This window comes from Notamacropus eugenii, chromosome 7 (assembly GCF_028372415.1).
Source record: "Notamacropus eugenii isolate mMacEug1 chromosome 7, mMacEug1.pri_v2, whole genome shotgun sequence".
Classification (NCBI taxonomy): Eukaryota; Metazoa; Chordata; class Mammalia; order Diprotodontia; family Macropodidae; genus Notamacropus; species Notamacropus eugenii.
This window is the reverse complement of record NC_092878.1, coordinates 8,877,859-8,900,489: the sequence shown is the minus strand read 5'-3', so window position 1 is coordinate 8,900,489 and position 22,631 is coordinate 8,877,859. Positions and strand designations below refer to the sequence as shown.

The 22,631-nt window shown below is 43.2% G+C and overlaps 1 protein-coding gene across 4 annotated transcripts in view; it reads left to right on the top strand.

The window, feature by feature from the left end:
- NFATC4 (nuclear factor of activated T cells 4) overlaps positions 1–21,132 on the top strand; it is a 28,198-nt gene extending 7,066 nt beyond the window's left edge. For 3 of the 4 annotated variants that reach the window (XM_072622448.1, XM_072622449.1, XM_072622447.1), the window contains exons 4-10: positions 343–542; positions 1,549–1,721; positions 2,151–2,291; positions 4,639–4,694; positions 4,960–5,086; positions 5,425–6,000; positions 7,034–7,632. In XM_072622448.1, the coding sequence (XP_072478549.1) occupies positions 343–542; positions 1,549–1,721; positions 2,151–2,291; positions 4,639–4,694; positions 4,960–5,086; positions 5,425–6,000; positions 7,034–7,101 (1,341 nt within the window). In that variant the 3' untranslated portion in view covers positions 7,102–7,632. Of the gene's footprint in view, positions 1–342; positions 543–1,548; positions 1,722–2,150; positions 2,292–4,638; positions 4,695–4,959; positions 5,087–5,424; positions 6,001–7,033; positions 7,633–20,671 lie in introns of those variants that run through there. The other variant, XM_072622446.1, reaches the window with a different exon arrangement.
- The last annotated feature ends 1,499 nt before the right edge of the window (positions 21,133–22,631 follow it).

Sequence of the window (22,631 nt, the reverse complement as noted above, 5' to 3'; positions counted from 1 at the left end):
GATCCACTCTAGAGAAGGATGGTCAGCTAGATGTCAGGGGTAAGGTTAGACTGAAGACAAAGGTCACTGAGAGTTAGATTGTCATTACACTGAGTCCAATGTCTCCTTCAGTTTTCTCCTGCCATGTACCCAGCCAAGTCTGGGCCCTTCTCCAAGACCAACACTCTTACTCCAGGGCGTCTTTTCCCAATGGCCCATGTTCTATCTCCCCTGAGAAATAGATTCCAGTTTTTCTTTTATTCTTCACCACCACTCCCAATCCCTGGTGGTCTAAAAATTTTAGGGTATATTATAGATGTTACTCTGGTAAGTTCTAACTCATGTCCTGTTTCCTTCTGCTAGCTACTAGGCTACAACGAGAAGCCACTAACTCTGCAGATGTTCATTGGTACGGCAGATGAACGGAACTTGAGACCCCATGCCTTCTACCAAGTGCATCGCATCACTGGCAAGATGGTGGCCACAGCCAGCTATGAGGCTGTGGTCAGTGGTACGAAGGTGCTAGAGATGACGCTGCTCCCTGAGAACAACATGGCTGCCAAGTGAGTTTGCATTTTCACTCTTGAGTGCCAGCAGGGCTGGGTTACTAGGAGCCTTCAATGGGGTCCAGCATCCAGGACCAGGTCACCCATTTCTCTTCTTTCTCCTTCCTTTTGCCCCCATCCTCCAAAAAGGGTTAAGAATCTGCCTCTGGGAGGTAGGACAGGAATCTCTGGTCCAGGTCATCAGATCACTTAGAGAAGTCTATTTGGGGATGAGAAGGGAGGAGTATTTGGGGTAGGGGAATATCCCTTCTGCTTTTGGAGAGTTCATTTCTGAACAAGTGAATCTAGTTTCCAGTCCTTTGGAACAGTCGGGAGAAACCTTTCAGGGATTACAAGGGAAGTATATTTATTAGCCACCAAGCATTAATTAAGAACTTACTAGATACCAGGCTCTGGGCTAAGTGCTAGAGATACAAAGAAAGGCAAATGCCTGCTGTCAAGGAGTCTAATTGGGGAGATAACATGGTGGACATAAGATAGATACTTACCAAGTCGGGGGTGATCTGAGAAGGCTGGCACTAGGAGTAGGGGGTGGGAGGGGCTGGGAAAAGCCTCCTTTGGAAGTTAGGATTTGAGCTAAGCCTTAAAGATGGAAGTGGGGAGAGCAAGCACTCCAGGCATGGAAGACAATCCAGGCAAAGGCAACCGTCAGGGGGATGGTGTGTCATGTGTGTCATTGGCTCATGGAGTTTGTGCAGAGGAACAAAATAGAAGACTGGCAAGATGGGAAGGAGAGAGGTTATGAAGGACTTTAATTGCCAGACAAAGGGGTTTACATTTGATCCTAGAGGTAATAAATAGTCACTGAAATGTATTGAGTGGGTGGGTGGGAGGGAAGTAATGTGGTCAGACCTGGGTTTTAGGAAAATCCCTTTGGCAGTTAAGTGGTTGATGAGTTAGAATGGGGAAGGTCTTGAATGTGTTCTCTTGGAGAAGTTCATCTTGACCCAGGAAGGCAAAAGTAAAGGGTTCTTAACCCTTTCCCCCACCTCCACATGGACAGCATTGACTGCGCTGGAATCTTGAAACTTCGGAACTCGGACATCGAGCTGCGCAAGGGGGAGACGGACATTGGACGCAAGAATACAAGGGTCCGGCTAGTGTTCCGTGTACACGTGCCACAGGGTGGCGGGAAGGTCGTGTCGGTGCAGGTGGCATCAGTGCCCATTGAGTGCTGTGAGCAAAGGGAGAGGACTGTGTCAGGGGACCCCTGGAAGCGTGTCTAGGTCTTTCTATCCTCCATATTCTCCTGCTTATGCCCTTTCTATCATCCAACCTATCTATCTGCTCCTCCATTGGTCTTTGTGCCTATCTGTTTGCAGAAGCCTCTTTTCCCATGGGTCACCTGCTTCTCTATGGATTCCCCTCCACACAGCTGAGATCTTGTAGTCTGTTTTCCTGGAATCCTCTGTCTGCATGTCCATGGATCTACTGGGATGCCTATGCCTGCTTCTCCCTAGCATGGGGGTGAAGGGTAGGATTTCCCTTCTGAGTCCCTGGTGGACTCTGTGGCCCAACTCTAGAATCAGGGAGAGGTGAGGGATGGGGGAGGCTGCTGCTCATTCTCCACATCCCTGCCCAGCCTCTCATTCTCTTTGGTTGTAGCCCAGCGTTCAGCTCAGGAGCTACCCCAGGTAGAAGCCTATAACCTGAGTGCCTGTTCTGTTCGAGGGGGTGAGGAGCTGGTGCTGTCAGGAGCCAATTTTTTGCCTGACTCCAAGGTGGTTTTCATTGAGAGGGGTCCTGGTGAGTACGCAGGGAGTGAGTAGAACCCAGTCTAGAAAAATGAAGGAGTAAGAGTGAGGTCCAGGGCAGTGGGAGAAAGTGTTGGGATTCTGAAGCAAATCCGTGTGACTCTGGATAGGTCACCTAACCCTCCAAGTACTCAGTTTCTTTATCTCTAAAATGGATAAAATTAGATAGTATGTGCAAGAATATTTGGAAAAGCTCAGTACAGTGCAAAAGTCAGAAAGAATTTATATTATACTCTAACTCTCTCACCAGCCTGACTGCCCCTCTTTGGATATATTTCTGTTTATCAATGCTCTTTTTAGAATGTGGCACCCAGTATTCCAGATGATATTGAAATAGCTGGAAAGATGGCACTGCTGTCATTCTGGTGGCTTGTTTTAAGTTTATACCATTCATCTATTTGAGGTTTACTGTCTAATTTTTTATTTCTCTCCCCAAGGACTTACTATAATCAAGGGAGGGTCAGCCTGAGGATGGTGGGTTTCCATAGGGTGGGGGTAAATGGGATAAGGTTGGATGATGAGGATGAGCCAGGACCTCCCAACTTCCATCTTCCAAATTTTGAGTAACCTCTCCATTCTATGCTGTAACTTTTCATAGTACAGAACATGCTGTGAAACAGAGAAAGACTCATATGGTTCCCCAAAGATGAAACCTACACAGGGTTTTGGTAGTGGGTGGAATGGGAAAGCGGTTCTAGACTAGGACAATGAGGCACATCTGGAGAAGGGGAGTAAAGGACTTCTAAGGGCAATGCTTTCCATTCTGGGACTTTGAAGCTCTAGACATATGTTTCTATTTTTTTAGTTTCCCAAGAACCCTACTCCTCCTATAGGTGAAAGATAGGCTCTGCTTAACCTTAAAATCTAGTTAGATCCAAATCTAGGGGTACATATGGATAGTCTTATGGAAAGGGAATGGGCACTCATTTAGATTGAGCCAACTTCCTTTCTCAAATGCCAGGAGGTTCCAGTGCCCTCCCTACCCCCAAGTAATGCTTTTGATATTAGGGAACATCCTGCTTTCCCCCAAAAGTCAGAGCTATTGTGGAAGCCACAGCATCATATTAAAGTTGATGGGTTCTATGTCTGCATCTACCACTGACCCTAGATTGGTTTTTTTCCATCTTCTTGTCCTCAGTTTAACATTCTGTATCATAGTAACAAAATCGAATCTGATTCTTGAGTTACAGTATCTTAATTTGAGAAGGCACCTTAGAAATCACTAGTTTAGCTCTTGATCTCAGACCTGTGGACCTGATGGGGTTCTATCAGTGGTGGGACACTTTCCTGTCCCCTAAATATAGTCCCCCATACTATGAAAGTGTCCCTTCATTAAAATAAAAATTAATTGGGTCAATAAATCTCTGCAAATAAAATAATAGATTTAGATGCAAATAGATAAATGGTGTAAATGGATGATAACTGTTCAGAGAGTAGTTAGTCATTTTTCACTCTTTTGTTAGACCACAATTGAGCTACTGTGTTAGGTCTGGGTGCTACATACCAGGAAGGACATTGTCAAATGAATATATAGAGCAGGGTGACCAGAAATGGGTAAGAAATTTGAAGCAATGCGATATCTAGCCTGAAGCAGCAGCAGCCAGGGAGGGAATGGGACATGATGGATGCATTCAGTATTTCAAAGATTGTCATTAGTTAGACTGGATACACTTGACCCTGATGTAGGTGGGTCAGGTTTAGGGTTGGAAGTTACATGTTTTAAGTTTATAACTCTTCCAAAGTGGAATAGTTCTAAAACATAGTAGATCCGCCACCACAGGAGGCCTTCAAGTAGAGGTTGGATGATCACTCATCAGCTATGTTGTAGAGTATTGTTTTCAGTCATTTCAGTCATGTCCAACTCTTTGTGACTCCATTTGGGGTCTTCTTGCCAAAGACACTCTAGTGGTTTGCCATTTCCTTCACCAGTTCATTTTACAGATGAGGAAACTGAGGCTAACAGGGTTAAATCACTTGTTGAAGAGTCACACAGCTAGTAAGTGTTTGAGGCCAGATTTGAAGTCAGGAAGATGACTCTATCCACTCTATCCACTGCACCACCTAGCTGCCTATTCAGATGTGGCTTGGATTAAATGAGCTCAGAGGTCCCATCCAAAACTGGGATTCAAAGAGAACATGAACGTTTGAGTTGGGGATATACTGAGCTAACTTTTGGTTTCTCTGGTCATAAGCAGTCCAAATATCCCTTCTGCTGCAATAGAGGTAGTCTAGTAATGTTTTCGGGGTTCCCTTTTGCATGCCTCTGCCTCTCTCTTCTCTCTGGAGTGGGGGGTAGGGGCTCCTGAGCAGGGCTTGAGCTCTGTGTCCCCTTCTCACAGATGGAAAGCTGCAGTGGGAGGAGGAGGCCACTGTGAACAGGCTGAAAAGCAATGAGGTAATATGGTATCCTTGGGGGACTCCCACTCGCTTGGGGGAGGTGGATAGCCCGGAAATTCCAAACTGCCTTGTGGGCTTCTGAAGTTCTACATTCTTTCCACAAGGGGGCAGCCTGGTAATCCTGGAATTGGATATCTCCCTTTGGAATGAATTCTACTCAACAGTTGATGAAAAAAGGCTAGAGATTAAGTTAGTGTCCTTGGAAAGGACCGTGGTTGTTCTCTGCTTCTCATTTCTCCTCTCCTTCCTCTCCCCGCTCCCAGGTGACATTGACTTTGGCTGTGCCAGAGTACAGCAATAAACGAGTATCTCGACCTGTCCAGGTCTATTTCTATGTCTCTAATGGAAGGAGAAAAAGGAGTCCCACCCAGAGCTTCAAGTTCCTGCCTGGTAGGATGCCAGGAGGGCATGAGATCCTGGTGGGGAGGCTTACTGGGTGCTTGATGAGGGAGAAGTGACAATGACGTCTGATTCAAAAAATGAGCCCTGGGATGCCTACCTCTTGTCTAGTCATTTCTTCCTCTCCCAATTGCCCCCCTGCACCCTTCCCCAACTATCTCGATCCAGCCCAGGGATAAATGAAGGAGTGGGGAGAGCTCAGGAGAGCTAAAGGGAACCAAGTCATGTTGGGAGAGGGATAGGGAGGGGGCAGAACACCATTCACAGAGGACCACTTGCTTTTCCTTATTGTAAATGTGTCCTTCATACTTCCCTCTCACCCACCCCAGTGATCTTCAAAGAGGAGCCACTCCCAGATTCATCAGTCCGTGGTTTTCCTTCAGCTCCTGGCCCCCCATTTGGTACCGACATGGACTTCTCACCACCTCGACCCCCCTATTCTTCTTATCCTCCTGATGATTCCTCCTATGAACCCCCCTATTTGTCTGAAGGATTCAACTTTGGGACACCCCCGCTCTACCCCCAGACAGGTCCTCCTTCTTATAGGCCTGGCCTGAGGCTGTTTCCAGAGCCTACTGGGGGTCCTGGCTGCCCACGTCCCCCTCCCCCTAACAGCTTTCTTCCTAGACCTTTCCCTGCTGACCCCTATGGAGGAGGTGGGGCATCCTTTTCCCTGGGGCTGCCTTTCCCACCACCAGCTGCCTACCAACCCCCACTGCCATCCTCTCCTCAACCTGAGGGGCCCTTCTCACCCCAGGGTGCTCACCCTGCTGCTGAGGGGTATGATGAGGTGGGGTCAGGATATGGCACAGGGGATGGAGCCCCAGAACAGGAGAAAGACAGGAGCAGTTATGGCAGTGGCTTCCGAGAGAGCGTCCCCATCCAGGGCATCACCCTGGAAGAAGGTGGGTAGGATTCATATCTCTATGTCTGTGTCTTCTAGTTGGGGGAGAATGGGCTCAGTCTCTTTTTGGTGACAAAGATCTGTCTTCCTAGGAACTGATCCTCTGGTATTTGAGGGTGGGCTAGATTGAGGGTGCAAGAAGGAGGAAGATTATAGTGATCTATATGGCCCTTTTGCCATGCTGGGGTTAGGCAGATTCTGGGTATGAGTACAATGAGGTTTTTTTGGTCTCTGAGTATAACTGCCCTGGAAGAAGCTCAGGGGCACATGTGCTGCTCTGCCTGCCCCACCACACTCATTGCCACCATTCAAAGCTCTGTGGCTGCCTGCCCCATGCTGTTGGTCAGTGGGGCGGGGGTTGGGGAGAAGGGATCATGATCTGCTGCAGCTTTTGGCTGAGATTTTTCCCTTCCTCCACAAATGAATGCATGCAATCTCTCTCCTTCCTCACACATGATGGTGAAGGTCTGAGTTAGCCATCTAGGAGCCATTCAGATTACCCCCACTCCTGAGCGAAGCAGCGTGCACAGGACCCCATCCTATCGACCAAAGGGTGGGGAGAGGGAAGAAGGAGCTCAAGATTAGAGAACAGGGCCACCTTTCTCTGCAGCTGTGGAGATAGGATAGGGGACTCAGAGAACCTCAGTGGTGGAAGTGGGATAGCTTGTGGCCACATGTGGCCCTCTAGGTCCTCAAGTGCGGCCCTTTGACTGAATCCACACTTCATAGAACAAATCTTCTTAATAAAAGGATTTGTTGTGTAAAACTTAGACTTAGTCAAAATGCCTCACTCCAGGACCTAGAAGACCACGTGTGGGCTTGTCAAGGCTGTAGATTCCCCACCTCTAGGCTAGGCCTAATGTAGTTGAATTCTTTGTTGGAGAAACTTAGACATAGTCAAAAAGGGTGCCTTGAGTTAGGCATAGGATGTAAGAGTCTTAGAATATGGCCTGCCCAGCAAAATCTGAGACCTTCGGGGAGAGAGGGGACCTGTTCCAACTTCCTTTGGCTCCTCATCTACCTCTCCCTTCCAGTGAGTGAGATCATTGGCCGAGACCTGAGTGGCTTCCCTGTGCCCCCTGGAGAAGAGCCTCCTGCCTGAATTGTTGCTGTGGTGGTGTGCTCCACCTGCCCCCAAGCTCCCTCTGCCTGGACGGTGGCTCTTGCCCTTCCCTCCTTCACTCCCTCACTGCCCTTCTGCCTTCCTCCCCTTCCTTCCTCCTGATAGTTTTGGGGTAGAGTCCTCCTCTGGTGCTGCTTCATTCTACCTTTGGGTTCTTGGCCCCAACCTCTAGCCCATGGTCTCACCCCACCAAAGTGGTGCTACATAGGAAGCCCTGGGGGCAGTGGGGACAGGACTTGGTATGGGAATAGGGACTAGACTGGGGTAGGAGGTTGGAACAAGTCAAGAGGGAAGGTTAGAGGGAGGAGGAAGCTAGGGAAGACACAGGGAGCTTCTGAGGGATGATCTCCTTGATTAGAGAGTGAGAAGACTCCTGGGCCTGGTAGAGGGGGCCCCTGGGGCTCTGGTTAATGAGGGTAAGGGGTGTATATAGATCATATGTACAGGATGTGGGTATATTGGATGGCAGGGGAGATTCTGTATTAATAATAAACTGCTCATTGGTTAGCATGATTGACTCAGTTATTGAGGGGGACAGATTGGGACAGGCTGTTCTCTAATCCAGCTTTCAGGAAGACAGTGGGATTGGAGGAGAGAGAGGAAGATTGGGTGGGTCTCCAACTGCTGGCACTGAATCGAAGAGTTTCCTGGAGGAAGTGAGCTGGTGGGGGAAGGAAATGGAGACCTGCCTTGTTGAGCTTATAGGGTTTGGGAATGGGAAGGGGGAGGGAGATGTTGTTGGTTGAAGGAATGTTTCTCTTTAAGGCTCTGGCCAGAATAAAACTATTCTGCCAGAACTACTACACTACTACCAGACAGAAGGTTCTTGAGAGAGGTGACAATTCCAGCCTTAGCTTTAGCATCTGGCTCCTACTTGAGGCAGAAGCTTTGAAGATTCTGAATGTGTAATTCATCTAGGCAAGGGGCATTTCATCCCTGAATGGTGGCCTGACCAAAGTCTCTTCCAAACTCAGAGATTGTCTTCAAACCCAACCTTGTTCTATAGAGGAAGAAACAAGACGAGAGTGGCAAAGTAACTTGTTGATAGTCACACAGAACCGGAGCTAGAACTAAGCTCAGGCAGCTTTCGTAACTCAGTCCAATTTACTGAATATTGGAAGGTGCCCTTTCTGTGTGATGATACTCTTAGCCTGTGGTCAGTGGGATCTGTGTTCTTTGAATTGATTTCCTTCGAGTGCAAATGTATTTTCACTAATATTCCTAGCCCCTCATCCCAGTCCTTGGTTAACACACACACACACACATACACACACACACACATGCACACGCACACACACATATCCATACACCAGGTGGACGAGATAAGGGAAGTAGATTACAGCTACCTTGTCCAGCTTAACACTGAACTCCTTGGCAGGATGCTCCGGCAAGCTTAGCTAACCCCAGAATTTCACTGGCAGCAGCACTGGCATGTCCTGTAGGTTGAATAAAAGCACCCAGGGACTTTAGCCAGTTGTAATATCCTTTATGAGTGATAAGCCCCAACAGCCATTTTGAATATCTTCTCTTATACTTAGATGTAGTAGCCCTGTGGCTTTAGTCTTTGGGGTTGATTTGGGGAAGGGTGGCGACCTCTACAAGTTCTTACCATCACAAGGCTAAGTAATATTCTCAGGGGGAGGGTGGGATCCTGGGTTGTAAAAAACAGCATTAATGGTTTGCCCTTATTAATCTAATTAAATGACTGCGACATGCTAGGGACTGTGCTAAGCTTGAGGGATACAACAACAAAAGTGGAATCCTTGCCCTCCTTGAGCTTGTGTTCTTAGTGGGGAAACATTTCCATGTAGCAATCTATTCTGACCCTATTCTCCCAAAGTAGCCAGGTAGAACCTTCCTTAAGGGTTCTAGGGCTAGTTACCTGCTGAAGTGTTGAGGGGGGGGGGGGGGTTGTTTCTGTTCTAAAGCTGTTGACTCAAACCTCCATTTCAGTATATTCCAGCCCCCTCTGTCATTAGTGATTAGTGCTGCAATATTTAACCAAATAACATGAATTAACTTTTATAGATACTTACTTCAAGGATAAGAAAGCAGGACCTGAAGTTACAAACATTTCCTCTCTAATGCTTTCCCCTTATCACCCCTGTCCCTGGGGAAAGTGGGCTTATACTTTACATGGTTTCTAAGTAGCATTCACTCCATCAAATTCATTTCTAAATGGTGACATGCTTGATGGATGAATGAGTATGGATCTCTGCTATAATGGATCAGGAAAGTTGCTTGGGATGTCTCTTGTCATCATATGGCTTCTGGCAAATTCTGACATGGATTCCAGCTCTCAGACTTTGGAGATTCACTCTCCTGACCTTTTGATGTTACAAAATCACAACCATCTCAAATCTCCTTCCTCTAAACAAGAAAAAATACATGTAAAGAGGTCTGTATTTATGAGGCTACACGTCAGCCTCCAATGGAGAGGCCTTAGTCCTCTCACCTTGAAGCATTAACTGTCTCACCAGAACTCAGGAAGGGAGGGCGAAAGTTAAGAGACTGGGATTGGATAACTAGTGCCTTCTGAATTTATCCTTGTATCAATTTACATAGACAATCGAAAGAGCTCTTCTTTACCTCACAGTTACTGGACCTGAACCAGAAAGTTGTTGTAAGTTCAAGTTTATATGGAAATGGCATCAGCAGAACATGGTAGAGGTGCTCGTAAATACTGGGCTTATTGGTCACATATAAATGTAGGCAAAATGATTATAAGGTAGTTTTTGTAGGGAAAATGCTATTGGCTGGGGAGAATGAGTTCTCAGGAGGATCTGCTCACCTAGGGTTGGTGAACCCTAATCATGGCATCCTCTGGAAGGCTTTGCAAAGGACTGAGATCCCAGGGTTGAATGTGGCAAGGGTTGGGTGAGGTGTTTATAGGATGGCGTTTATTTGGGAAGCCAGTGGTCTGATTCAGACCATCTCACTTTCCTGGATTTCTATAGTATAAATCTTTATGTGTTCTGTGGGTTGGGCCTGGGTCGGATGCCTGTCTCCCTTCCTTCCATCCTAAGCGCTGGTATACTCAGGAAACAATGAATACAGAGACTAGATCATTATCCCAGTGCCCTCTCTTTGGGTAATCTTCTAGTCTTTTTTTTGTCAAGAAACTCCCTCTGACCATTCACGAACTTTTACTTAATATCACCTCAGTGCAAGGCATTGTGTTAGGTGCTAGGCCAGAGAAATACTATGATAAAGACAATACGGTTGACCCACCCCCACTTCCCACCACCAAGAAGCTCTTAAGATAGTAGAGGTGATGAGTACACACCTGAGACTGCAAGGTGGAATGAGATAAGTGCCATTAAAGAGGTTAAAACAAAATGAAATAGAAGTTCAGAAGAGATCACTCTAGCTAGAGAAAGCTGACCGAAAGAAGTGGAATTGTTTGTTAGGCTTTGAGGGATGCATACAGTTTCATCAGAAAGAGAGGTGGGGGAGATGGGTAATATTGGGAGAGGGAACAAAGTAAGCCAATGGTTTGAGGAAGGGAAGTTGAGTGGACAGATGGTTGTATTTGGAGTCAGAGGACTTGGGTTCATCATCTGGCTCTGTCACTTACCTTGAGCAAATTCCTTCATTATTTTAGGCCTTAGTTTTTTTATATGTAAAAGGAATTGTTGACTTTTGTTGTTTGGTCATTTCCGACTCTTTGTGATCTCATTTGGGGTTTTCTTGGCAAAGATACTTAGAGTGGTTTGCCATTTCCTTCTTCAGTTTATTTTACAGATGAGGAAACTGAGGCAAACAGGGTTCAGTGACTTGTCTAGGGTCACATAGCTCATAAGTGTCTGAGGTCAGATTTAAATTCACAAAGATGAGTCTTCCTGACTCCAGGCCCAGTGCTCTATCTACTGTACCACCTAATTGTCCAAGAGTTGGACTAGATGACCTCTAAGTTCCCTTCAGACTAAATTTGAGATCTTAAATGAATGCTGGATGCTAGAATCAGGGAATAATCTGTTCTGGCTGGAGTACGTAATGTCTGAAGAGAATTAGTAAGAGATAAGTCTGGAAAGGGGAGGGTTGGGCTTGATTTTGGAGGCCCCTGAGAATCAGGCTGAGGAATTCAAACTGTATCTTGTAGGTAGTAAGACTGAATGTTTCTGAATAGGGAGATTATATGATATGTGTGTTGAACAGATCAACGTGTCAGTGGCGAGAAGGATAGATTGGAGACAGGAGAGACTTGTGTCAGGTAGATTATATCCAAGGGCATTGGAGTAGAACACGTAAGAAGCAAGGGGGTCTTGAATTAGGGCCACAACAGTGGAAACAGAAAGGTGGGGTCAGATGCAAGAGACAAGATAGAAGAAGAGTGGATAGGACATGGATGTGAGAAGAGTTGAAGCTTACTGAAATCAGACATAGGCCAGTTAGGATGACTGGGATTTCTTGGGGGGGTGGGGTGGGTGGGAGGGAGATAATTATCTCAGCTTTGGAGTTGCAGAATTTGATGTATCAGTGGAACATTCAGATGGAGATAGGTAGCAAGAAGTTCTGTTTTGCTCCCACTGCAGATTCCCCACCTCTGGTCTAGATATTGAGCTTGAGATATGATTTAAGCTAGGGATTCTGAGAGGTGGAGGTGAGAAAGAAATACATGGGCGGTGGGGGTAGTAGCTTAGGTAAAGGCAAAGAGACAGAAGGAGGGTTGTATTTTACAGGAAACAGCTAGGAGACCAGTTTAGATAGAACTCTGCAAATATGAGTCATATGATATGTATGAAAAGTTAGACTGGAGCCAGATTGTGAAGGGCTTTAAATGATAAAACAAGGGAATGTATGTATTATCCTAGAGGTAGTAGCTTATTGTAGGGAGCTAGGAGGCAAAGGGGATAGCGTGCTGGGCTTGGAATCAGGAAGACTCATTTTCATGAGTTCAAATCTGGCCTCAGATACTTTCTAGTTGTGTGATTCTGGGTAACTCTCTTCACCCTATTTGCCTCAGTTTCCTCATCTGTAAAATGAACTGGAGAAGGAAATAGCAAACCTGTCTTTGTATTATTACATTTCAGTATCTTTGCTAAGAAAATCCTAAATGGGGTCCCAAAGAGTTGGACACAAAAGCAAAGTAGTTAATTGAGGAGAGGAATGCCATGGTCAAACCTGTACTTGAGGATGATTATTTTGGTAACTTGTGGAGGATAAATTGGGGAAGGGATAGACTGAGAAGAAAGAGACTGATTGAGAAGCTATTATAGTTGTCTAAAATGAAGAGTTTGGACTAGAGATCTAAAGTCTAAAATCTGAATTGGTCAAGAGAATAAGGACTGAGACAAGGCAATTGGGTTTGGCGGTTAGGAGGCCACTGATGACCTTTGAGGAAGTCTTTTTGGGTATGGAACCAAGATGGCAGAGTAAAGGCAGGGATTCACCTGAGCTCTCCCTCAAATCTGTCCAAATACCTTAAAAAATAACTCTAAACAAATTCTAGAGCAGCAGAACCCACAAAAAGACAGAGTGAAACAAATTTCCAGTCTGCAGCTTGGACGGTTGGCAGGAAAGGTCTGTCGCACCAGGGTGAGAGAGGAGTCCAGCACAGGCATTGTCAGCGCAGACTGGGCCCTAGCAAACCCAGAGCAGCCCTCAAGGTGACTGAATCAGTGGCAGCAGTGGTGGCTTCCAGACCTGTCAGTCCATAGGGACAAAGGCAACTTAGAAGGTGTATCGCCAAGGCAATAGTCATAGCACCAAGGGCGATTATGAATACTCTGGCATAGTTCTGCACTGCAAAGTATAACAGATTTTCCATATAGAAGGCAGAAGAAAAACATTTATTCAGACACCAGAAAGTCAGATTCCAACACCAGAAAGCCAAATCTGTCATAGTAACCAAGAAGTCAATACACATTATCACTGCAGGAGACAAAGTCATCCCCAAGCCTACCCTCCCCCTCCCCCCAGTCCCCTGAGCCATGATGGGGCCTTCCCACAAGCAACCACTAACAAGACTAGCTGTGCCTGCCTGTGTCCTCTCTCCTCTGTCCTAACTGTTCTCACCAACTTCCTCCCAGTTCTTCTCTACCTTTCCTGTTCTGTCCATTCAGCAAACTCCTCCCACCACATGTGCCTTTGGCTTCCATGTGATTTAAGTAGGTCACATGGACCTATTAATGAATGGGAAAGATCTTCCCATTTAAATTGCCATTACAGAAGGTCAGCAGGAAAGGTATGTTGCTTCTGGGTGACAGTGGAGTGCAGGCTGTGCCAGCATAGCCCCAGCCCCAACAAACCAGAAGCAGATTTTGGGAGTGACTGAATCAGCAGTAGCAGTGACAGTGGCAATAGCTGCTTCCAGATCTTTCAGCTCACAGATGTTAAGAGGGTCTTAGCAACTGGTCAGCATTGAGACACTGTTACTGGATGACAGACTCAGGGTGAGGAGGAGCACTAGCATAGCAAAACTTGTAGCCACAGTGAAGAGGAAGGGCCCTCCTCATAGTTCCAGGGAAGAACAGAGTGCTTGTGGTCACAGACCAGAGAACAGGCCAGGAGAGTTGTAAACATCTCTCCTTAGATCATACCACCTTAGAAGAACACAAAACCCCTGAAGCTTGGGACAGTGTGCCCTATACTCTGGAAGCAGAGACTTACTACATCAAAGAGTGAAAAGTTAAGTGATAGGCTGGAGAAAATGAACAAACAACAGAAAAAACTCTGAATATAGAAAGTTACTATGGTGACTAGGAAGATCAAAACACACACACTCAGAAGAAGACAACAAAGTCAAAGCTCCTACATCCAAAGCCTCCAAAAAATATGAATTGGTCTTAGGCTATGGAAGAGCTCAAAAAAAAAATTGAAAATCAAGTAAGAGAGGGGGAGGAAAAACTGGGAAAAGAAATGAGAGGGATGCAAGAAAATCATGAAAAATGAGTCAACAGCTTAGTAAAGGAGACACAAAAATGTTGAAGAAAATAATACCTTAAAAAACAGACTAATCTAAATGGTAAAAAAGAGGTCCAAAAAAGCCAATGAGGAGAAGAATGCCTTAAAAAGCAGAATTGGCCAAATGGAAAAGGAGGTCCAAAAGCTCATTGAAGAAAATAATTCCTTAAAAATTGGAATGGAGCAAATGGAAGTTAATCACTTTATGAGAAATCAAGAAACACTAAAACAAAACCAAAAGAATGATAAAATAGAAGACAATGTGAAATATCTCTTTGGAAAAGGAATTGATCTGGCAAACAGATTCAGGAAAGAGAATTTTAAAAATATTGGACTACCTGAATGGCATGATCAAAAAAAGAGCCTAGATATCATCTTTTAAGAAATTATCAAGGAAAACTGACTTGAGATTCTAGAACAAGAGGGTTAAAAAAATAGAAGTGGAAAGAGAAAGCCTTTTCAATGGAGCCATTGAAATGGAGTGGGGAGTAAAAGTCAAATTTGAAGGAACTGAGATACAGAAGTGGAGGCAATGAATATACGGAACTTTCTTAAGGTGAGCAGAAACTAGGGTGGACAATAGATAAGGTTTTTCTTTTAAGGAAAAGGAAAATGAAGATATTTGTAGGCAATAGAAAAAGAGCCATTGGAAAGTAAAAAGATGTTAAGAAAAAAAATGATTGACTAATATTTATGAAAAGAAGAGAAGGGATCAGAGAAGGTGGCAGAGGGTTAGAGAGAGAAAGATAGGGCAAGTCCTCTTCTGTGACAGGAAGGGAGGAGGAGAAGACAAATGAAGATTCAGAAACATTTTGAGGTACAGTGGAAGGGAATTGAAGGAACTCACAGTTCAGCAAATGTCCTTGATTTTCTCACTTTAGTCAGAGGCAAAGTCATCTGCTGAATGTGAGAATTGAAGGGATGGGACTGGAAGAGTGGAGAAGGTTTGGGAATTCAACAGGGATGAACAAAAGAATTGCCCAGGGGCGATGAGCAGCCATCTGAGGTTACCTAGGTCGAATTTGTAGTGTACCCAATTAGCACAGTTTCATGATTTTATTTGGTTACATGAGCAAACTAGTGGGGAAGTGGGGAAGATTGGGGAAGCAGGTGATAGGGGTGATCCAGGATTGGGAAGCAGCACAAAGTTAGTGACAGAAGGTCAAGAATGTTTCTGAGTTCACTGTTTAAAGTCTTACCTTTAGAGGGGGGTGGGCTGGATAGGAAGAGAATTTCATCTTACATTAAACCCCCTCCCCCCCAACATTTTATGGATGCATTTTGTTGTTCATCAAGATAATTTCCTACCACCTTCTAATGGAATCATCCCTGAGGACAGAGAAAAAACATTTCAGCAAAATCATTGGACTTTAAGGTCATGTCTGATAGTCTTCTCTCCCAGTTGTCCTCTACTTTTCTGTATTGAGATAGGAGGTACGTGATGTGGCATAGTGGATAGAGTGCTGACTTCAGTATTAGGGTGACCTGTGTTCAAATCCTGTCTTAGGTTTCTACTAGCTGAATAATCTTGGGCAAGGTATTTAACCTCTCACAGGTCCTGTTTTCTCATATGTAAAAATAGGGATAATAATGATACCGACCTCATAGGTTATTGTGAAATTGATTGAGAATACATGTAGAGATGTTTTGCATGTCTTAAAATGTTAAACAAATGAAATGAACAAATTGAATATATGTTAGTTATTATTATTACAAATTCTCTGAGACCTTCACTGGTTTTTTTCCAATGAATTTAATGAGTTGGACCAAGAATTCAACTTCTTTGTCATGATTCTTTTTTTTACACTGTTATAATAATTATGTATATTACTTCTTTGGTTCTGCTTATTTTGTTGTGCCACAGTATATACAAATCATCTCATGTTTTTCTGAATTCCTCATAGTCATCACTTCTTATTACACAATACTATTTTATTGGACTCATATATTGTGTTAAAATTATATCTGGTTCTTGTCCCCCTGACTACTCTTCTTTCACCTTTTTAGTCAGTGTAGTAAATTTGTAAGTAGCCATATAACGGGTCAATAGCAGGAAATCAGATTGCAAAGGAGAATCTGAAGGTCATGTATAGTCTTAAAGATCAAAGGAGCATAACTTATAAATTTACAAATTACAAAATTCACATCCTATTGATATGTGTTGGATCAGGGGAAAACATCTAGGTGCTGCGTGTCAGGGTTTCTGGTCCTATGACATGTAAATTTCAGACAAAATCTAGACTTCCATAGTTCTAAACCAGTAGAACATCAGAAAGGTGCTGATAACTTTGAGATGATGACTTTGAAGTTTTATGATAACTTTAAGAGATGATTTGGCTGTGTTAATGAACTAACCCCAAGGTAGCCCAGATAGGATTTAGTTTGTTTCCCCCCAAAAAAACCTATAAAAATGGAACCTCAAACTCTTGTCTCATGAGTCTTCTTCCCTCTCCATCAGGGCCATGATGCCTAGTTCTCCCAATTCTAATCCACGGTTATATGATTGCTGTTCTCTGCCTTTCCCCCATCCCATCCTCTTCCTCGCTGCCTTACTTCACCATCCCATTCCTCTATCCCCCACACAATGCCTCTGCCTCTGTACCACTTTCAATGCTTGTCTCTGCTTTTTGCCCCCATAACCTCCGTATTTAATTAAAGTGTGATTGTCATCCCATTTCCTACTGCCAATCGTGGTGTTTCCTACTGAATACCCAAAGAACTTGGCATGTCTACCCCCATTTCACACTTACACTAATTATCGATTCATACGTCATAATTTTTTTAGCCATTTCCAAATTGATTTACTTTATATTTATAGGCAAGTCAATCACAAGTCAATCCAACAAGCATTTATTAAGCATTTGTTAGGTGCAAGGCATGGTGTAAAAATGAAAAACTGTCTTCAAGAAGTCATTCTCTACTGGGAGGAAAGACTATGTAAGCAGATAATTATATATATATATATATATATATATATACATATATATATACATGATAAATTGATGTCATAGATTTTTTTAAAAAAACTTTCAGAACTCTTAACTTATTTCATCCTCACAACATCTCTGAGAAGTAAGCAGGATAGATTATTATACCCACTTGATATATAGGGAAACTGAGATTTCATGAAATTAAGGTCTGTAAACCTTGACATACTATCTAAATGTTAGCCATTAAGTTTCAATACCTAGCACATTTCCTTGAACATTGTAGGCATTTAAGATATTTTTTTCCATTTTAATTGAGAAGTGACCCTACAACTAAGGAGTGATGGATAAAGGACTCAGACTCAGACCTTCTAATACCATGTCAGCTTTCCATTTTATTTTATTGTTTTTGTAGGTTTTTCATTTTTTTGTTATTTTATTTGTTTTTTCACATTCTGTTTTTAATTAATTAATTAATTTTTAGTTTTCAACATTCCCTTCCATAAGATTTTGAGTTTTAAATCCCCCCCCCATCCTTCCCCTCTGCAAGATGGTGTGCAATGTGATACAGGCTCTACTTATACATTCATATTAAGCATATTTTTCACACTACTCATGATGTAAAGAAGAATTAGAACTGATGAGAGGATCCATGAGAAAGAATAAACAAAACAAAACAACAAAAGAAAAGAAGAGCAAATAGTATGTTTCATCTGCATTCAGACTCTATAGTTCTTTTTTTAGATGTGGATAGCATTTTCTATTATGAGTCTTTTGGAGCTGTCTTAGGTCATTATGTCACTGAGAAGAGCAAAGTCTATCAGTCAGTCACTGAACAAAGAGGTTACTGTGTACATTGTTCTCCTGGTTCTGCTCACTTCACTCAGCATCAGTTCATCTAAGTCTTTCCAGGGTTTTCTGAAGTACAAGTCATGTCATCATCTTGATGCCATGCTCCTCTTCGAGAACAGAGGACAAACACAACCACCACCTAGTTGCCTCTAACCATTTTAAAGCCTAGGAAATTTTGTATAGACCAGGTAGGCCTCCAGGTTGGTAACTTTTTTTTGGCAATGGCAATCCAAGAACAAAAATGCCCTTCAATCTTGTTCAACCCCCTCCTGCTTCTGAAGTAGTGTGGTGGGAAGGTGGGAAGAAAGTACTAAGGATCACATGGATTTTAGACCATCAATAAGCTATAATTTGTCCGTTGATCCTCTAAATGTGAGATCCTTGTCCAATGATCAGCAAGTAAACATATAGTTGTGGTAGCTGGATCGTAGAAATCTGGACTTCCTTGTCATAAATGGAGCCAGCAGAAAGATGGAAGTTGTAACAAATAGGATTATTCACAAAGAAAGGAGCTGGAAGAGTGAGTTTTATTGTACAATAAAATGTAACAAGAAGCATTATTTCATGGGATGTTTGACCATCCCACAACCACCATACCGCAGTACTAATACTAAGCATTTGTAAAAAAGACCGCCATAAAAATAATTGCTGCTTATATACCAACACTGGTTTTTGCCTATGTGTCGTTGCCCAGACTGGAAAGCCTGCAGCTTTGGAAATCGGAGCCTTACATTGCAATGAGACTCTTGTCCTTGCTCCGATGCCACAGGTTCACAACTCTGTGTCCAAGGAAAGATCATTATTGAATATTAACAATGGCATTTTGCCAAATCCAACCCTAACCCTAAATTTTTTTTTATTTTGCTGAGGGCATGGTTATTTGTTTCTGTTTTTATTGTTAAAACAGTAAAAAGTGAATTATTTTTAAAAATTTTCATTTGACATCATTGATCCCTCCCTCTTTCTACTATTTCTTTCCTTGGTTTCCATGATGGTGTACTTTCTTTGACCTTCCCCTCCCCCTTCTCCAACCTCTGTTTCTAATTGTGATCTCTCAAGAGTCTATTTTTGCTTCCTTGTTCTTTTTTTCATTCATTCTCTTGGTGATCTCTGCTTCTGTGGCTGCTACTGTTACGTGAGGATGATTTTTAAACCCAAATCTCCAACTTCAGCCTCTCACTTGCACTGTGGTACTGTATTTCCAAAGCTTATAGGAATTACTGGCTATAACTTCTCTTTTTAGAATCACAGAATCAAAGCTGGGAAGAACCTTTGAGATCATCTAATCCAACCCCTAGATGAAGCATGAATCTCTTCTAAAAAGTCTTCTACTAAAGACTCTAATTGACAGGAATTTCATTCCTTATAATTTTCCCACATTGGACTTAGTTCTTCCCCCATATATAGGATAGATAAGATAGACAGATAGATATAAATATGTATGTATATGTATCAATATATGTGCGCATAGTTCTTTATGCAGATTGGTATTATACAAATTCTACTTTAAGTAAAAAAATTCTGAAAGAAATCAAATTAAAAAAACTCCCAACTATGTTCACTTTATTGTCCAATACCAAGCTCTCTCTCGGCTCCTACCCCTTAGTTCAGCATTCTCCACACCCTGCTACCCTGCCACTCCTGCCAAAAAAAGACTAAAGAAAAGCCCTCCATGTGAAAACAGAAGAACGAATACCCAGAGAGATGACCACAGCCACCGTGCTGGATAGGGAGCTTGACTTGAGAGCTCCAGGACTGAGACAGAAGACCTTTGCCCCTCCCTGTCCAGCTGCCCATATGTCTTTACTTTGTGTCTTCCTTGGCTCCTTCAAGTTCCTCCTTTTGCTCTTGATTCTCTGTCCCTGGCCCCAGGTGTGCTTAACCATGTGCTGGCCTCCTCCCTGCATGGGGACATGGCCCTTTTATTCTCTCCCTCCCTCCATTCCCTACGTCTGCAGCAAATAGTCACATTATGTAAAAATTGTTTTACCATACGGGTCTGCAAAAGGGCCCACTTATATATAGTGAGAACTGTCCATCTGTATGTATATCTACATATCATATATATGTGAGTGTATATACATACATATACACATACATACATACATATGTGTTTACATACATCTACATACAGATCACATATATTGTTATCTTTCAGTTGTTTTGTTATCTGACTTTATGACTCCATTTGTTTTTCTGGTTGTTTTTTTTCTTTTTGCAAAGATGCTGGAGTGATTTGCCATTTCCTTCTTTAGCTTATTTTACAGATGGGGAAACTGAGGCAAACAAGGTTAAATGATTTGCCCAGGGTCACATAGCTAGTAAGTGTCTGAGGCCAGATTTGAACTCAGGAAGATATCTTTCTAACTGCAGGCACTCTATCCACTACCCCACCTAGCTCTGTGGGCATGAATACACACACACACACACACACACACACACACACGAATTGTATCAACTATTATTAGTCAAGGGAATATAATTTTTCAAATTCAAGCTACACTTTTGAACGCCATTTCTAAATGGGGGTAAAGAGGACTCCAACCTCTAAATCAAAGTCCTGACAACTTTCCAAGAATTCCCACAATGAACACGCATTACACTTAGGAAAGAGACCTATCTATCCAAGCTGATAGCAAAACAGAAATCAAAGAGTCTACATAAAAGAATATATACCAGACCATCCAGAGTGAAGGACCTCTCCCATTGATAGAGAGGTAACTCAGCTCAGTCAAGAGAGAATGTGAGATCTCACCTGAGGGGAAATTCCCTAAAGTCTGATGCAGCAAGATAGGGATAGGGTCATAATGAAGACTGCCAGTTCCTCTCATGCCAGCTGCTTCCCAGTCTTATTTTCCTTTCAGACACCTGAAGTGGGATTAGCATTATCGACTTCTTTCAAAACTGGAAGCCAGAAGTGCCCAAAGCCTGAAGATACTGAAGAGACCTGAGAGGACTGGAGTTCTTCTCTTTCTCGCTTTCACCATCTCTGTCTCGCCCATCGCACAGGCATTGATCTCCATCAGAGAGGAGAGAATCCTGTATCAATAGTCTCTGGGACTCAGGTTACATATGTCTTTAAGTATAAATTGAATTCCTCTTCCATATTACAGTCTGTCCTAGACTTGAAGAAAGTCTCTATTTCTTCTCTCTCTGCAAAATTTTTTCTTCTTCAAGAGAAATACGGTATCCCCTCTTCTTTCGACTGAATCTCGGATGTGTAACCTGTGACCTGGTTCTTGGTTTCCACTTTTGGAATGTCTTAGCAACCATTGTCTTTGGTTCATGCTACCAACCAACTTCTCATTAAATATCAGAGGATGAACTAAGCCTAGGTCTCTTTACAAAGGACAGAATAACCTCTAGTATCTCTGCAGATAGATACTTAGGGGAACAATGCATCATAAATATAGAACAGGCTTTATTGCATACAGGTAAGGCAACACATACAGGATTAATACCTGATCCCTCCCCACTTTTTGTATTCTTAAAACCTTGATTGAGAGTAAAGGTCAAAGTAGCCTAATTTTTGTGAAGGTGTAAGTGAACAGGCCACAGGGTCTGTGATGCATTAAGGGGGAGTAAAGGCAGCAGTACTTTGTTCCAGGCTGGTAGGTAAGTCTATGTGAGAGGCAGGGGTTTGTCATCAGCCAAAGTAGGATCCATATCCTCTCATAAATACAGATGGAGTACAGGATGCTGGGAAGTGGAGGTGGGAGAGGGAGAGATACATAGCAGAACCAATAGCCTCTTAGAGACAAAGAGAAAGAAATAGTTGAAACAACTCTCCTTCCTTCTGTGCTTCTGACTCCAGACTTTGACATCATGCTTCCTAAGTGTTTCCTATTCCTATCCTGGCTCCTTTTCAGTTCCCTTTTATATATTGTCTTTCCTCATTAGAATTCACTCCTTGAGGATAAGTGCCTGGGATTGCTTGAAAGCTAAGCCCAGTTTCCATAGACCGACATAGTCTACCACAGCAGTAGTGGTGGCAAGGTCCAGATTCGTTTTTCCAGATAGTGACTTTGTCTCTTTTTGCTTCTCTGCTCTGGCTCCTGCTTGCTCTTAGAACTCAGAATCATCAAGGAATATCTCCTCTTTTTCTCCGAGAGGCTTGATCCTGGAACTCCACATTGTCCAGGATCTCCTTCATCATTGCCTTTGGCCGCTGCCATCTCTCTGGCCACCATGGTTCTTTGGATGGGCTGCAAGCCCCTGCAGACTTTCCTCTCTGTCTCCTCTCTCTTTCAGCTTTCATTTTCTAAATCTGTATCTTCTGTCCCTCTTAAAGCTCACACCTAAGAATATGGCTCTGGTGGACACTAAGACTTAATCAATCATCCTCAAGAATTCTTGAAGTCAATGAGCCAGTAGTACTTAGGGCAATGGAATTCATTCACATCCCATCACAGAGACATCATCCCAGTCCTGAATGTGGTATCATTGGGAGTGTTCATACTTCATATAAGGAAATTGAATGGTTAATTGTGGGAATTGAGTGAACCATATTGACACCATCTTGTGACTCAGTTCTGGAGCTAGCTCACTTTTCTTTCTATTCAATTATGAGCAAACACCACCAACAACAATAAAAGAAACTGACCATAAAAATCTATTATGGTGACAGAGAAGCTTAAGACAAACTCAGAAGAAGACAACGACATGAAAACATCTACAAGGAAATCCTCAAAAAAATTCAGATTATAAGAAGGCCCAACAAGGAAAAAATCCCAATCTTTTGGGGTTATTCTCTAGATCCTGTTGGGGTGATATAGTTAGCTACCATCTGGGGAATTGTGACAAGGACCCCCAGAGTTTATGAAA